General features: G+C 39.6%; 1 protein-coding gene across 4 annotated transcripts in view; it reads right to left on the minus strand.

Annotated features, from left to right (window-relative positions):
* Window positions 1-18421, minus strand: part of FSTL4 (follistatin like 4) — a 213532-nt gene that overhangs the window by 21415 nt on the left and 173696 nt on the right. For all 4 annotated transcript variants that reach the window (XM_068205733.1, XM_068205731.1, XM_068205732.1 and 1 more), the window contains 2 exons: window positions 16894-17060; window positions 5740-5860 (listed from right to left, as the gene is read on the minus strand). In XM_068205733.1, coding sequence (XP_068061834.1) covers window positions 5740-5860; window positions 16894-17060 — 288 coding nt within the window. The remainder of the gene's footprint in view (window positions 1-5739; window positions 5861-16893; window positions 17061-18421) is intronic.

Raw genomic sequence — 18421 nt, forward strand, 5'->3', positions numbered from 1 at the left:
TAAGATCCCTTCCATCCCAAACCAGTCTGTGATCCTATGATTCTTTAACAGAAAAGAGTAAACTAATATACCAGTGCCAGGGAATAACCTTGCAATCCAATTCTGTATTTAGACTGTTCTTGCTTTCACGGAGTGACTAACTGAACTTAATAGTTGGATTAAAACCTAACATGGGTACTGACATATTTAAAAATTAAAGTATAAACTCCAGATCTTCTCTGAATCTAGGAGGGAATTTTAGTTCTTGCCTACGAAAAATAACTTAATCTTCAGTATTTAATTAAATATCCATCAGGAAGTAGATTGTGTATTCATTACCACTTATTCTGAACAAATAAAGTGTTTATCAATTACTTCTTTTCTCTGAGAGGTTTTCAAAACATGACTTACCTTGTTCATGAAGGCACTTCTGAACTATTTAATATACTCCATTGGCAGAACTACTAATTATATTGCAATTTCAGAGATGTTCATTGATTTTCAATCATCTTTCCTTCACTGCTCAAACCAACAAGGCTTAATACCACCCATTAACTATTTCTTAACCATCTACTTACTTTAAAAAAAATTGCAATATTGCAACATCAATGAAAGATACCAATGAGACTCTTTCATCTTGGGGGAAAAATAAAAGGAAATGTGAGGATGACTCATATCATAGCTGATGGTATTTGTGTTTCACAATGAAGCAGTCAACTTTTCTATCAGATTAGGAGATTTTGGGATGAATGATGTAGCTGCTGAAAGCTGTACAGTTTTGTAAAATCATGGCCAGAGGCCAATGTGGATGTGTCCAGCCTGGATGGCATGCTACTAGTAACATTTTTTGAATGAAATGATTTAGTAAGTGAGGTCCATTGAAGGCCAACATGATTTATTTAGACTCACAGCTGAAAGACAGTGTGCTTCCTACAAATGAAGAGGAAAAAGATTTACAATATTCAAGAAGGTCTGATTCCCAAATCCTGGTGAAATCAACTGACTTTGCTGAGATCTCACATGGCCACAGGCACCAGAGAAATTCTACTCCAAGCCAAGTGTCTTTCACCTGCCAGCTCTCAGAGACAGAGCCCATTCCAGTCATCACCTATTTAATGCTCTCAAAACCATTGTGGGGTGTTATGTTAATGTTGTTTGCTTTAGGCTTTCCTGTTCATCTGGGCAGCTGTGTCAGCACTTCCCAGGCTGGCCACAGCCATCAGCTCCCCAGAATCAGGGCACCCCTTTGCCAAACTGACTGTCCTTTCAGCTCTCACATTTTTGCCTCAGACCTTGATAGTCTGCACATGAACAATCCACTTATTTTACCTGCAGGGCTACAAACACAATAGATTTAAAATGCCAAAGGTAGCTCACAGGTCCTAGAAACTGAATCAATGCTCTGCATGAAAATTAACTTAAAATTACAGCAAGGTATCTTTTCAAGAGTGTTTAATAAGGAAATTGTTTGTTTTCAGCTACAAAGAATATGCGCTTCACCTCCATTTCTGCTCTCTTATCATTTTCCTTCTCCTTCTATTTTTAAACTTTTTATTTCTTCTCCCTTGTCCTACATAATTCACTGCCCAGGTAAATTATTGCATGCAAATGCCTTGTGATAACAGCAAACTGCAGAATATATTTTTATTGTCCTTGCTACAAATTAATACATTCCAGGTAAGCACATTAAACTTACAAAGATTTCAGTTCCAGACTTTGGGATATATGGATTACCCTTTGCTTTTTCCCTTGGTGAATATATATCATTGCTAACCATTACTGTGTCTGCAGCCAAGGGCAATATAAAAATGCCATTATCTTAAGCAAAGTAGGAAGAAAGAGGCATTGAAACAAGCACAAGATTGGGTAGATTGCCTACTCCTGCATACTGAGCAGCACCTCACTGGTGAGCAGACCAATTCATTAGTATAAAACAGCTCAGGTGATAAAGCACACGATGAGCACAGATGGTGGCACCAAGGCCCAAAGACATCCATTGCTGCTGTAGGAGCTCTATACTCCAGGGTGTAGCAATAATTAACAGATTAATCATTTACTCGAGATGTTTTACTCTTTCCATTTATGATTTGAAAGGAGATTGCAGCATTTTATGTTTTCTCCTGAAAAAGCCGTATTAATGAAACATCCGTGTTTGTAACATCTCGCTTACAGGAAAATTTGTCCTATTGGACCCTTATAAGCAGGCTGAGGATCAAATGGCTTTTTAAAAACTATTTTCAAGGAATAAAATATTCTGATTTATGCTGATGTTTTCCTGAGTGCAAGGACCAAGGAAAATGATGCCCTACACCCAGCAGTCTCTTGATTTGCCAAATATCAATTTTCGTAGTTGATTACTATTTTATGAGATTCTTTATCCTCAGGACCTCTTTTTTCCTCTTGAAAGTGCTAAATTGCTTCATCCCTACAGTTAGTGTATACTGTACACATTTCCCAAGCAATATCCATACATGGGAGAGAACATAATTTTCCTACTGTTCTTGGCTCCTCCTGATCAAAGATACAGAATGGAAGATGAACTTTTCATTCTTAAACTGTTTAAGCATTGCCTTCCAGCAATTTCTTTTCCTCCAAAGATCTTAAGGGCAAGCTGTATAAATACACTGACTTAAATTTTACTAGTAACTGTGAATCCTAAGATTGATGAGCTCAACCAAAGCTCTCACATCAAGCAGGCTGCATTTCACATGTGCTTCATGCTTCATGTCCAGATGTGAGCCAGCAGGTTGGGGCATTCACCTGGTGACCTTCATGTTTTCTGCCGAAGAGGATTCTCATTTCTGCTTGTCAAAATAAGCATCTGGATCTACCCATGTTATTTGGGATATCCTGAACCATCTGACACAAAGGGAAACACTGCATAGCATTCAGCAGTTGAGCAGTAGTAGAGCACCAAATCTCAGAAACATTTAATGTTGTCAAAATTGGGCTGCAAACTTTCTATTTAAGTTTGTATTTCCATATTTTCTATATTACCTGATCAATGTAAGAATCTAGTTTAATGTTTTAAAAAGAGGCAAAGAAAAAATAAGTTAAAGAGCATCTAATATGTTGGATGAAAGCAGAGGAAGAGAGCACATGTAACTAAGATCAGACTCTTTTGTGAGCTTACTGATGTGTCTTAGTGGGAACAGTAAGACAAGGCCCAGGTGGTATGAAAAAGGACCCAAGGATGCTGGAAGAATTACTGCAGCATTGAAAACACTGAATTAACTGAAAAACAGTCTAAAAATTAGAACCTGCCTGTAGAGACACAGCAGTCTTGGGAAGGGTGGGGGATAAACCCTTTTACTTCCAGATGGATCTTCTTTCTCTATTCTCTCCCAACAGACAGATTTGGGAGGTGTGAAACGAAAAATTCTGATAATTTTCACAAAATAAAAAGTACCCATGATTTTGATGTTGAAAGTAGATCAGTGCCTCCCTAGAGGAGACAGGCAAGCAGATACAGATGAGTTCTGGCTGATTTGGTTCTGTCACATTCTCTTACCATTTTAGTCCAATACAGGAAAACAACAAAAACCCTTCCATGCTGAAGATGGAGTTTTTAGTTTGATACAGACAGATGGAGACAAGCCCCAGCACTGAACAGAGCCCATCAACTACACTTAGATACTCAGCATCTTCACTCAATTCACTTTGGCTCAGTTTCTTCCCACTACTCCTGTCAAGAAAAATTCCTCCATTTGTCCTTTAAGTTACTAAAAACCAAGGTTTCCCTGTGAAAGGCTCTGCCTTGGGAACCCTCCAATGCATTTGAAGGCAAACAACGCTGTCCTGCCATCAGGGCTGTCACCCTCACATCAGCTGCTGGAGGGAACTGTGACACAGGCACAAAAGGAGGGAACGTAGTGATGTGGGCAGCCACATCAAGAATTGCAACAACCCAGCTTTGCAAAGCCTAATGGCTTACATAGGAATATCAGATGCTGTCAGACAAAGATTTCTAGACCCTGCAGTGTTTTCTAGTTGATACCTTGTGAGAACACAAGGCTTTTTATTCTGTATTTAGTGACTACATAGCATATTAAAAAGCCCACATAGATAGTGGTTTTTGTATAACAGCATTTTTCTTTTGGTAAGAAAGCCTCCATGCAGCTATGGTATGAAACTTCCACTTAAAAAGAAAATGTGATCTTTCAATAACAAGTTAAATCTAAGTGGCAAGCGTGAGTATGGAACAGATCACCCCCTCCCCACACTCCATCCAGCTTTCCTCTCATTCTGGTTTAAGTTTCAAAGCCTTTGGGTCTTCTATTCTCAGTGCTGATAAAGTCTACATTGTTGTCTGCCAACTAAACTCCATTCAGGCCTCATAATACATCACATAATAGACATGGGATTAAGTTGTTAGCTGGCTTTTCTTTCAACTGCCATTCATCACACAAACAGCACTTTGAGGAAGGAAACCTATTTTCTCAGCTGCAGCATACACAACTTAGTTATCCACATTGCTGAGATTTACAGTTTACTTTCCCAAAAGATGACAAATTATTACGTAGAGACATTAAGTCAGCTTTCATTCAGATCAACCAGATACTTTGTGCTCTCCTCCAGGTACTCATAGGGTGGGGGGAGCACTTACACATGTCCAGCAGACCTGAGCTGTAGTCAAAACAAAACCTCATGTCCACCACAGCTCTTCCTAAAATGCAAAAGCATCCTTCTTTACTGTTTCTCCTCCCACTACTGACCTCTGTTTAACTACTGCTCTTACTAGCTGAAAGCTCTCCTTTTTGCAGGTCAACACACACCTAGAGAAATGACTAAATATTAGTTTTCCTTATAACATATATACTCTGTAATAAAGTTACTGAATTTTCCTTAAAAATAAATATCTTCCTCCCAAAATACATCCCGTAGTGTACATCCCATTTCATACCATTTCACGTGGTAGAATGAATTACTACCACAGTTAGTAATGGTGACCCTGTCCCCTGTTCTGGAAACACTGCTGGGCATCATCAGCACATGTGAAAAAGGGTCAGAAGTTGGAAAATGCTGGTTGCTGCTGTGGAGGTGGATACTCCATGGGCTGGTCCCTTGATGAAATGCTGGCTTCATCTAATGTAATTTTAAATTAAATCCAACTGAGTGAGTTTGAGGTCAGGAGACAGATAGTGAGCACCTATATATAAGTTCCACCAGGCACAAATTCAGTCCAGGGGATGGAGGTGCATAAGAATGCTGGAATATGGACTGTGTGATTCTCTCACCTGTAAAATGATTTGCCCTCATTTTGCAATCCAGTGAGCCAGTGTAAACAGCCCTCAGCAAACCAAGCTCAGTACAGCCAGGTAATAATCTGGATATATACCTGGGAGTTAGCTGGTTTTGGAAACACTGCTGTATTTATTTAAATATCCTGGGCTATTGCATGCAACAGAAATGATTTTCTGGAAGAAGAAATTATTGAGGCAACACTTCTATTGACAAAAGTAGTAATTACTTTAAGAGATGCTTGGAAATGCTGCTCTTAACTCTATGGAAATGTCACTGACAGATTGTTTAACAGTGAAGATACCTCCTGAAGCCCAGGTAATTATACACATCCCCCCTTGATACTTCTATTTTTGACTGCTTGTGTGATAGTGTGAGCGAGCCAACCCCCAGGCTGCATTTCCTCTCATACACAGATAATTTGGGCTGTGGCTTTACACATCTCTGTGTGAATGAGGTTAACACACAACTTTTCATAGGGAATGTTTTCATGGAATGTCATATATGCCATTTACTAACCATTCACCTGAAGGATGTGGGTCTGATACAGTTCTTCATAGCCGTAGGCATGACAGGTGTAATTGCCCATGTGAATAGTGGTTACCTTGGTGATGTAGAGGGAATCATCTTCTCCAAAATCCTGAATGAAACAAAAGACAGGAAAGGTGCCTTATTATTTAGTAACAATATTTTAAGCACTACATGAATGGATACTACCTGTTCAGAGGTTTTGATAGCAATGCAGCCTGGGGACACAGCTTGAATTTTGAACAGTAGGCTATAAAGTTCATAAATCAACACACAGGGAGAAAATGAGCAGCGATTTAAGCATAAGGTAAAGTGACTCATCTGAGAATATGAACTTTTGTGCTTGTTGTTAACAAGGTGTTCTTTGCACATAAAAAAGATGGCCATTTCCAGCTGTTTAATTTATGGGGGAATTTAATATCTACCTGTTAACCTCAGATGTATAAAATGCTAACATTTGGGTGGGTTAAGGTTTCCTTTATCTGTGCCGGTTCTCAGAAAATGCACTGCAGCCTTGAGACTTGATGAAAAAGAACTGAAGCTCTTTGTCACTATCTCAGACAATATCCTAGGCAGGAGACAAGGAAGAAGACAAAAAGCCTTTTCTCAAACATACCTGTTTAGTTCTGCAACTGCTTAACAAGTGTATTTCTTCATCCCCTTCATCTTCCTAGACCTTCTCTTGCATTGTTTCAATTTTTGATTACAGATGGGAAGGATTGAGTTATTAGACACATTTTTACCACTTGAATACGCTGTACAAGCACCCTGCTTTGAATTTATTTCAATTCATTATTTATTTGTTATTTTCAATGTTTATTTACTGAATTACAGCTAAAAGAATCACAGCATGGATGGCTAAATGAAGCAGCTTCTCTTGTTACTCCACCAACCTTCAGACTCTGCAGCTTCAGAGTGCTTGTTTTTCTATGCAAACTGTGGAGGATACATTTAAAAACAGTTCATGAGCTGAAAGAATGATTTTTCTGTAATCATCCCCATGTGTGAAGTATGCTAAATTGAACTCTTTGAGTAATTTCACTGCAATATTATGGGGAAATTAAACTTTGAGTCGGGGTGGCACAAACCCAGTACAAAAGGGGTTGGAGAGTGGTTGTGCCTATGAAGACACAAGGACTTGTTTTCAAAGTGCCAACGTGCAGCTGGAAGCCAGCCTGCTGCCCAGGGTGTGCAGGGGAAGCCCTTCCAGGAGGTCCTGCCTGCTGCCACCCTCGTGTCTGGGACATGCAGTGTGTGCAGTGAGGAGGTGAGAGCTCATTGCCTCCTCTGCCCTGGCAGAACCCACCAGGGGGGAGAGGTTAAACAGGAACATCACTTTGATCTGCTGGCTCGGAGTCAAGAACTTGGGTCCTGATTGCTTTGTGCTGGAGGAATGGAATCCACACACAGAAGTTCTGACGCTGCTCCTTCCCTGCTGCACCCATGGCAGCTCCAGCACTATAAGAAACCATCCACATCCACCTGCTGCTGCCAACCCCTGCCAAGGGCTCAGAGATCACAGGCAGGAGTTGTTTGATCAGTGGATGAGCTGATTTCTAAACCCAAACCTTTTGGGGCTCTTTATATCTCACATTTTCTACCTCTTCAGGGTGCATGTGCTTTGCAGTTTGAACCTTCCTTTCCAGACACCACCCTTTGAACATTTTTTGAAGGAGGCTGTGATTCTGCAGCAGACATGCAATGCCAGCTGGCACCTTTCAAGAGAAGTACAAAACAGCCCATCTCATGCAGTATGGATTGATCTAGCACTACTTCTGTCAGCTCATGAATCTTCTCTAAAATCTTCTGTCTGGCACTGAGAAACATCTTCATGCCTCACCTCTCTGTGGCAGGTCACCACTGGCAGAGGGGAGAGAATTTTGAGAACTTGCCTAGTTTTAGACATGTTTTAAGGCAGGTTGAAAGAGAGCACTAAGGAATAAGGAGTTTACTGGCAGGACACAACCCTTCCCAAAGCACAGACCTTCACCTGAGAGGGTGCAGACACATCCACAATCATAACCTGGTTCTGCTGGCTGTGCTGCTCCAATGGGCAAATGTATGAACAATCATCAAGAGTCAAAGTAAATCCATAGATGATCTGAAATCCATTATCTGTAATCAAAACCATCTCAGATATTATTGTCACCTTGGTGTCAGGCATCTACGCTATGGGATAAGCTGGTTAAGATACCCAATACACTCTGTATGTAATGTATTTGTCAATACATTACAAATATCTACTCAAAAATCCCCATTTCAAGCATTTACCTGATTTTGGTCAGTTAGATCTTTTCTGATGGAAAGCAAAGATGCATGATGCTAAAGGAAAAGATATCAACCCTGTTCAAATGGTATTTGCATGAGAAAATGCTTGCACTGGACAGGACTTAATAACAGTTTTTGTAAGTTAAACTAAAATTGAGTTTAGATTAATAAAAGCAGGATGGCTACTTTAATAGAATAATTTAGTCCAAGGAGTTGTGTAAAAACAGGACAATATAATCTCCTCTATTTAAGTAAGTTACTTCCTTTAAAATATCACAGAAAAATATTCTGAATGCTTGGTTTGTGCTCTGTAATTGTATTTTTAAGGATGATCTGCTTTTTTCCAATGCAGACAAATGTATTAATATACACAAAAACTCTTGCAGAACCAAACAGGTGCAACACAATTGCATTAACTTCCTTTCCAAATGTGTTTTTCTTGAAAAATGGGGCTTATATTGGTAAAAGCAAAGTTTGTGACTTTTAAAATCTATTTTCTGACTTCTGGTGTTTAAAGATAGCAATCAAAGATGATTTAGGTTAGCACCATATCACCATGTCAGGCACAGAAGGGAATTATCAACCCTGTATTAGAACCTGCAGACACTGTCAGTCCATATATAACTATAACAATATTAAGATTTGAAAGTGCTTAGGAGTGAGAAGGAAAAAGAGATTGTGGCATTAAATGTTTAATACTGAACCTTTTGTTGCTACAAAAAGAAGACTGAATTCTCTAACAAATTAATGACTTTCTGTGTGTTTATTGCAGCTCACGGTTTTCTCCTAGTGTTTCCCTGTGGATATAGTTAGTACATTAGGATTGCACTGTTACATTTTATATCTATGGATGCATTCTTATGCACAAGCACTTTCTTTGTGTATTTCATAAGGGTGTATTTGGAAGTGCTGTAAAAACCCAAGCCCTGGAGCATTAAGAAATGATGAGTCTTTGATTCCTTAATAGCCTCTAACTTCACATCTTGCAGTCAGGAGTGCTGTGCTGCAGTTGGAAGCTGTGAGATGTCTTTGGGATGTGTCCCATATGCCCCTCCATGCTGCACTACCTCTGGGAGCTCTGAGGAGCTGCTCAGCTGCTCACAGGCCACTGCCCTGTGCTAACAGGGTGTGAGTGAGCACTGACAGCTGCTGAGCTGCTGCTCTGGTTTGCTGGCATGTGGAAGGGGTGGGCAGAGGGAATGGGAATAATTCACCATGGGAAAAAAGCAGAGGAAATAATTTCACATATTTTGACTCAGTTCAGATGGCTTTTGCTTGTTAAGCCAGTTCTCCAAGTCACCACAAGCCTGAAAGCAGACAAAGCAGAACAAAAACATCTATAAAACTGATGCAACATAATTCTTCTCTCTCCAAATCTATTCCAGCTTTAAAACTGAGTATTTCATGGCTGTCTGGGAGGCTCAGCAAGTGCTGCACACCCCAGGGAGCTGTTACTGCCCTACTCGACCCCAGTAATGCCTCACAGTGAATTTAAAAAACATTTAAATGTATGATCCCATGAAGAAGAACAGGCAATCAGCAGAAAGGCAAAACCAGCAAGTTCTGAGATTTACTTTGGTTTTCCTCATTTACCACAGAAGGTGAATTATCATGGAATCATGGAAAGGTTTTGGTTGGAAGGAACCTGTAAGCTCATATGGTCCAATCCCTGCTGCCACCTTTCACCAGACCAGGTTGCTCCAAGCCCCATCCAACCTGGCCTTGAACACTTCCTGGGATGGGGTGTCTCAGAATGGATGTGGGTGCTCAGGGATGGGGTATCTCACCATTTTCTTGCAAAGAGGAAGAAAGAGAAGTGATGAAACTAGAGGGAGTACCCATCTAACTCCACAGAATCATAAGCCCTGCATCAAAACAGCCAGATAAGAGCAGGGTGTTCATCACCTCTACCTTACGAATTTCATTATAAAGTAATTCTTTGAATAAAAAAAAAAAATTCAGAAAGCTATGCTTATAATTTCTCATAATTGATAAAGTCAACTAGTGGCAGTTGATAAATTGACTTCTCCATCAGTTTGTATCACCTTTTTTCTCCCTTTTTCAAATAAAAAGTTCTCTGTTCTTCATGATCTCCTTTCATGTCTTGCATTTACCCTTCAACTAAGGGATTGATTAAATGACCTCAGAATATGTTTTAACTTTTCAAGATTTAAAAAGATGCATCATCACCCTGCATTTTACATTGATTACAGCTTGGTAATCTATGAAATCTTTAAAAAAAGTAGTTGCCCTAAAAAAATAACAAAGCAGATGCTAGAAAATGGATATATACCTTTTTTTTTTTTTTGGTACAGTATTTCCTTTCCTTTCCATCACTACTGATTACCCAAGGCATTGGTCTTTCCAAACACAAGATTTTTCATATTTATTTATCCCATTCCCATTCTAATGCATTCCCTGGTCATGCACTCTGCCACGGTTCAGAGACACTGTGCTCAGAGATGTGTAAAACATTGCATATTACTTGTAAATCTTGTTCACATTCTGTCTCAAGTGAATTCCAGCCTGTGATTTTAACACCACAAATCTCCTGCTCTGACACCCAGGAAGGAGCTGGCAGAGAGGAGCCACATTAACCCTGGATGCTGAGCTGGCTGTGATGCCACAGGGTGCAGGGCACTGCCACCCACCTTTTGCCTGTTTCAGATGCATTTTCATGAAGCTTTCTAACATGCCTTAGGGTTGTTCCAACATTTTAAACCCTTTAAATTTTTTCCAAAGTTTCTTGGTTTTCAGGATGTTTGAAGAGGAATGAGCACAGACGCTTCTCATTTTTTAGGTTAACTTCCAGTTGCTTGAGAAAAAAACCCCAAACTTGACTTCAAACCATAAACAGGAAGAAGAAACAGAAAAGTCAATCCAACTGACATGAAGGCAGAGATTCCCCACATTCCCAGCTCTCAGGAAGGGCACACTGGCACCAGTCACCCCACAGTATGGCACTATGGGTTATACACTCGCTGGCGCAAGCAATTTACACCCACACGGTGATTTTAAACCATCCAAGGCAGATATTGAATGCTCCTAATAAATACTGGACAGGAGAGAAGCCCTAAAGACAGTCAATACCCTCTCACCATGATGGTTTAAAAGTGTTCATAGCAGAAATAATGGCAGAGGGAATGAAGTTCCCTGAGTGGTTCTTCTCTTGGGAGATTTGCTTTCCAAATACTATTATTACTCCTACTACTCCTACTAATTCACTTCATTTTTAACCCTTTCCATTTCAGACCTTTCCCAAGCCCAGGGAAGCTGAACACCTTCTCCACGTGGTTTCAGTGCCCACTGACAAAACCAGTCCTGGCAAAGGGGCTTGCTGCTGTCACCAGTTTTCCACTAGAACCCCAGAATGGCTGGGGTTGGAAGGACCTTAAAGCTCATCTTGCCCCAACTCCCTGCCATGGGCAGGGACACCTTCCACCAGACCAGGTTGCTCCAAGCCCTGTCCAACCTGGCCTTGAACACTTCCAGATGAAGAAAAACACCGTCCTGATCTCACAATCACCAGCAAAGCAACTAGTTCATACTAAAAAAAGCTTGCCTGATCCTCAGTGTCCTAGAAATCTCTCTCTGATAATGTTTACAGGATTTTAAAACAAAATGTACCCAAGCATTTAATGAGATTATTATTATGCAAAATCTACAACAATGGCTATCACTTTGGAAATGATTTCTCCTCACTAATGAAATGTCTCTGATCTTTTTTACAATAGATTTATGAGTGACTCATATAAAAATAATAAAAACTAAATTAATCATGGACCCTTAAATCACTTTCTTTGATGCTTTTAATAATTCATTTCTAGAGACAAGCTGAAAACTTATGCTTCATTAATATTATTTGTTCTTGGTTTTAGACATCACTTTAGTCATTTACATGGAAAGAAATTCAGCCTTAAGCAAATGCCAGAATACTATTGCAAACACAAGCCTGATGAGACATTAATTTATCTTTTCCTGTTTTCCTGCTCAAAGAATTTAACACAACATGCTGCTGAGTCAAAAAATTTTTTGCCTTGAAAATATGGACATGAAATTTTTAGATAGTTGTGTAATTATAATATAACAAAAAAAAAGGTAAGTTTTACAACCTGAGAAACTCAGAGATAACATGGCTAGGAAAATGAATAGTAGGTATATTCCTATAAAAATGCAAGTGGATACAATTTCTGTAATCTACATTATGACAAAATGTGAGACTATATATTCAGAATATACTGTCAGTAGTAATTTTGCACTTAACCTCTATTTTAGAGCTGTAAATACATTAAGAAGCTAAAAGCAATTTCATAAACTTTGATTGGAAAGAGAAAAAACTTGGTTCTAAATATCCAACTTTTTGTAACCTGCTCCAATCACTGCATCACTGCAGTATCTAGGATGGCCCAGGTTTTGATCATTTTAATGGCCCAAATTCTACTAGAAGGGAATTAATGGGGTTATTCACACATGAGCTTTTTATTACTTGACAGTGAATCTACATTAAAAACATCAACATGAATACATTGTCTTCATACAGACTGTTTTAATGAGAAAACTAATCCCAGTGACTTGGATTTTAAGGGTTGGCTGTTTGCTTTGGGTTTCAAATAGTATACATGGAAAAGGGACATCTTCATGAACATACAGGGAATGTGTCTCAAGACAGGTAGGCAAAGGTCTTGTAAGAGCCATGAGATGCACATGGAGGTGACTTCCCAGGGGGATGGGGAATACCAGCAGTCAAGGCTGTGGTCTGGAGCTCTGTGCTTGTCCCTGGGAGGGATGTTTTGAGAGAGCAAGGCCGTGCCACCTTATCTGACATCAGCAGAAATGAAGAACTCTGCTTTTACACAATTGGTTATATAAAGCCTATTTTTGAACTATTGATCCAATGCCAGTGTGAGTTAAAGTGTACAGATTCAAATGAAATGAGTAATGAAAGACACTAATGAGTTTAGGCTACAGCTACCTGCATTACACTTGATAACTCACCAAATTCTTATCTACCCCTACACCATATTTGTTTTCTTATGGTAATCTTCTCTTTCACCATGCTTCTGAAAGAGCAACTTATAGTTTTAAATTTTATCAATTTACACATGTTTCTCTGGAGATAATGTCAAGTCATGTGAAACAATACCCTATAAATATGATATGCATTTGACTCCATGAGGAGTTTATTTTATTTTCAAATTGAGGAATGCTTTCAAAATCACATACTTGAGAAAACATATAGCTTGTTCCTAGGAGGCAGAAGTATATTATTTTGAATGATGACACATTTTAACCACTTCACTTTTGTAGTCAGAAATCAATTTACAGCTATAACAAATTTATCAGTTTCAGCTACATTATCATTATTTTCTGCATGAGAAAAGTTGATGTGACTTTATTAAAGTGGAACTGCAAAGGGACTTCTAATGGATAAATAATCTGGATGGGTAATTTATAGAGAAATAATATTTTAATGCTAAAAGCAATCTTAAATGTTTGCAAGATAAACTGTTTAATTACATGTACCATTAGGATGGCTCTTTTGCAATAGCTATATGACAACTCATTAACAGAGCTCCCATAGACAAGATATGACAAATTATTACTAGTTGCTTATGAAAGCTTCTGATTAAGAGAGCAATGAAAAATTATAAATATTTTGTTGCCAATCAAGATATCACATAAAAGTGATTTAACTAATGCAGTTAAACAACTAGGCTTTATAGCAATTTTCAATCTTTCAGTTCTGTGCAAATTTAGGCTTATCTAGGGTTTTGTTGACTTTTTCCCTCCCAGTATTACCCTGGAACACAGGTCACCTTCTCAGATCACACGTGTCGTGAATCTGGAGAGAATAAAGCAACACAGGACACTTCAGCAATGCCTTTCCTCTGCTGCTCTCACACCTACTTGGCAGGATTCTCTTTTTTCCAGACCTGAGCTTCTAATTTAATCTGATTTCTTGAATTAGCATTTAGAAGAGAAAGAGTTTAATTGAAATATAATACCAGGACTTTTCCAAGTGTGTGACTATCCTGTAGGTCTGTATGTGATTAGCAATGTGCCAAGAGCAGGGAGGATTTTCTTGAAGTTAAAAAGGTACAATTAATCTCCTGTTGCACTTCCAATTAGCCAAATTGCCAACTTTATTGTGAAAAGCAGAAATGCAATTGAGTTTCTGCTTGAGGCATACTAAAGGAAAACTGAAGTAATTTAATTAACTACCTTCAAGTACATTAAGAAGCACACAGCCTTTCTGCTGTCAGTGCCTTTAAATAGATTATTGTTTAATGTGAGTTTGTGTACCCACGTAAGGCTGAAGCTTTGAACTGTCTGCTGGCACCCCCTGACCTGAGCTGTTAGGTGTTTAAGAAAAGACCAAGATGAATAGAGGGATGGAGCTCCTCTGCTACAAGGAAAGGCTGAGAGAATTGGGATTCTTCAGCCTGGAGAATAGAAGGATTGAGGATGACCTTATTGTGTCCTTCCAGTACCTGAAGGGAACCTACAAGAAAGGGGAGAGGGACTTTTAAACAAGGCCATGTAGTGACAGGAGAACAGGGAATGGGTTAAAAGAGAGTAGAATTAGATTAGATATTAAGAAAAAATCCTCCCTGCGAGGGTGGTGAGGCACTGACATATGTTTCCCATAAAAGCTGTAGATGCCTCATTCCTGGAAGTATCCAAGGATAGGCTGGATGAAGATTTTGCAACCTGGTCTAGAGGAAGGTGTCCCTGCCCACGGCAGGGGGGTTGGAACGAAATGAGCTTTAAAGTCCCTTCTAACCCAAATCATTCTATGGTTCTAGGATAAATAAAAGGCTGCATTTAACAGTTGAAGGACCATCCCTGCTGCCACCAAGTGCTTCAGACATGCAGGTGTCCATCCTCAGTAGCCAGATAGTAAACATGCCTGAGCTCAAGCATCCTACATAACACCCACCATGGAAGAGGGAAAATAAAAAATGGCAATCCCCAAATTGTGCCTCCTCAAGCAATCAGACCAGAATACAGACAGCAGTGTATATATAGAACATAAAATATTTACACAGTGTAATTAAAGATGAAAAAGTTGTGGGGGTGTTCATTAGACTAGAAAAGTTGATGTTCCCTAGTAGCAGGTGTTATATGACAAGGTGATAGAAGTCATAAACTGATATGCAACACATTAAAATTGAGGCATAAATCTTGTTTTTTCTCCTTGTAACAGTCTCAGAGTGCTCTTCTGATACAGGTTTTCAGCGATATACTAGTTGAAACAGATCAAAAAGTGATGTTTTTTCTTGCTGTATTACACTCCATGGGAGTGTTGAATCATTCAGGAACCAATCAGCTCATGTGCAAGGACATAACTCTGCCTCTTAACATAGAATCACCAATGAGAAACAGAATTACTTATAAGCAAACCAGAAATCCACTTGGGCCAGTGCTAAATTATGTGAGGAACTGGCATTTCAGTCTGAAAACTTATTCAGCATCTGTTTAAAATAGTAGGAGTTGCTAATGAACCCTCAGAGCCAAGTGCCATCAGTCCTTCAAAAATGTGTTTCTACTCAGGTTCTTGGACTGTGATTTTGTGTCCAGTTCACACAGGAACTTTAATTCTTTAAGATTAATGTCATCATAACAAAAATTTCATAAAATTTCTTAATTTTTCATAAAGCTAAATACATGGAATTTTCATTATTTTTGGCCAACAAATCCCAAGACTGCTCTTGAGCCTTCAGAGGCTCTGCTGTATTTCCATGTCAAGCTCGAAGCAGTGACAAAAAATGCAAAAAAATTTAAATGGATAATACTTACTGTGATGAAAAGAAAAATATGTTTAGATGGTTTTAATTACTAAGTTTGTGCACGCAGTAATTACCTATACATGATGCACATGATTTTTCTGCTAAGGAAGAGTCAAAAAATAAAGTACTGGGATGCTGTGTGTATTTCTGTCCCATGTGCTGTAATTTTCACATTTTACTGCAGAAGAATAAACCAAAGATTTTTCCCATTATAGCAATCCTGGATACGCAACAATTTAGGGAGCTATAGTATTGACTGTAACAACTCTTAACTGAGTGGTTATCAAATTAACAAGACCTGAACAAAAATATAAATCAACTCTTGCTGCAGTGTAATTAAAATAAAACCTGATTTACCATATACTTTAATGAAAAGAGAAATGAAATACAGACCATATTTTTTGTACACTACTTTCCACTCTCTCCATAATTAAATGTTATTAAATAAATGAGTAAGTTTATACCATCATTCAGGTATTGTCTTTACTACCAACTATGACTCAGAGATCAGACCAGCACTGTGAATTAAAAGAGATTCATCTTCCTTCTTGTGAGGCCATCGCCACACCCTGCTGAATAATCTCATTTTTAAACAGCTCATCAGAAATAACAGCCAAGGAAGGAGAGAGGAGAACTGATTCAAAGGCAAGTGAAGCAGGAGGATCAGAGATAAAAACTGATTATTTGGTTTAAAGAGAGGAGAGATTCATAGCCACCACAAATGTTTTGTTTCATCTTCTTGATGAACCTGTTTCACTGTACTGGGAAAGACACCCCTGAGGAGTGAGTGGTCTGTAGAGCTGTTTTCCCCTGAGTTTTGAGGTCTCTGGAGCACAGGTCCAGAACAATGAAAGAAGCACCAATAAAAGAAGCATAATTTTATATAACTTATTCCAAGTACTCCTGCTCTCCCCTGAACATACACTGCTTTGCTTTTATTCCTGAAACATATTCACGTAAAATCTAAATATTGCACCGGCTTCTGCTTTCCATAAAATAAGATAAAATTGCACCCTTATAACTGCCAGCTGCTAAATGAGGTCATACTCAAGGTCCTGATCAATGACAGGAGAGGCTCAGGACGTACGTTGATGTCCTCCAGGTCGAGGAAGTTGAGAACGACGCCGTTGCGTTTCCAGATGATGGGAGGCCGCAGCGCCCCACGGATGCTGCAGGTCAGCACGGTGCTGAGGCCAACGGTGATGGTGGTCACAGTGACCCTCTGCTCCTCCGGCAGGCTCAGCTCAGTCACCTCTGCAGAAGGCAAAAGAACATGGACAACATCAAATACCACACAGGGAAGCTGCTCCTCTTCTCCCCTCTCTGACTCCTGGTCTCATTCTGGGAATAACTTTGGAGGATTTTGGCAAGGAGATGGGGTACCTATGCTGCACATAAAAAACCCATCAACAATAAAGCCAAGTAAGAGATAAATTGAATCTCTCTCTCTCAAATTCCCTGCACCCCTTTCCTGATGCACCTCAGCTGTGGCATGAGGGCACTAAGATGGTCAGCTGGCCAGCCTGGCTCAGTTACACAAAGCAGCAACAGGAGGACAAGCAAAGGCTCTCTGGCTTGAGATCATCTGGGCTTGTTTCTCTAGAACATTCGTCTCAAAGTCCTGTGAAAAGGTACAAGAATGAGTCATGTTTGTTCCTTGAGGAAGAATTAGGGTCAGACTGCTGCCACTGAAATATAGATAAACTAAACCTAGCTTCAAATTGCCCAAACGCTGGAATTCACAGAGCTTGAAAACTTGTTCCCCAAACACAGCCACATATGGCACCTGAGATACAGATGTCCTAAAAAATAAAAGCTTTTTAGTATTTATTTAAATAGAAACCCCAGTTATTTTGACTTACATCTGCCACACAAAAGAAACTCCTGAGGCACCAGACCTTACTGAAAACCTCACCACCAGCTCTCTGAAACCACACTATGTCACACTGTTTCCTTCTGGCCACTGACATGAGATGTGGCTGCATCTTTGGCCATATGTGGTCACACAGAAAGGTCAGACCTGATACCAGAACTACCCTGGGTGCAGATTGCCTTTATGTAGCATTTTGGCAGCAGTGAGGCAGTGATGGGCAGTCAGGCCACATTGTCCAAGCTCCTGTAGCCACAGCTTTGTAATTCACATGATGGCTTTTGCTTCCTCTCATTCCCAAGCTCTGCAATAGGAAAACTATATTGCATGTAAATGATGAAAACTGGTTTTTCAAGGTAATGGCCCATTGAGAGGAATGGGGAATGTTCACAGCTGGTGTTACTTTGCTTCAGCCAACTCCAAAACCTGGGCTAGGGAATGAAACAACCTCTCCAAGCAACAAGGCTTCTCCTTCCTCATGTCCACTGGCAACAAGAGCAGTAAACACAGATGAAAGAGACTGACACTGCCTCACCCAAGGCCATGTGCTTTGGGAAAAAGCCCTTCAAGCAGTGCTGACACTGTAAAATGACATACAGGAGCCAGGTTACTCCCTCCCATCAACTGGTAAAGTTACTCTTCATCCTGTCCACTTACCTCACTACTCTGTCATTAGATCCCACACAAAATCTGTCACTTGCATGGAATAAAAATGGAAAAAACCCAGTATCGACGTTTGCAAGCA

This window comes from Anomalospiza imberbis, chromosome 15 (assembly GCF_031753505.1).
Source record: "Anomalospiza imberbis isolate Cuckoo-Finch-1a 21T00152 chromosome 15, ASM3175350v1, whole genome shotgun sequence".
NCBI classification, from domain to species: domain Eukaryota; kingdom Metazoa; phylum Chordata; class Aves; order Passeriformes; family Viduidae; genus Anomalospiza; species Anomalospiza imberbis.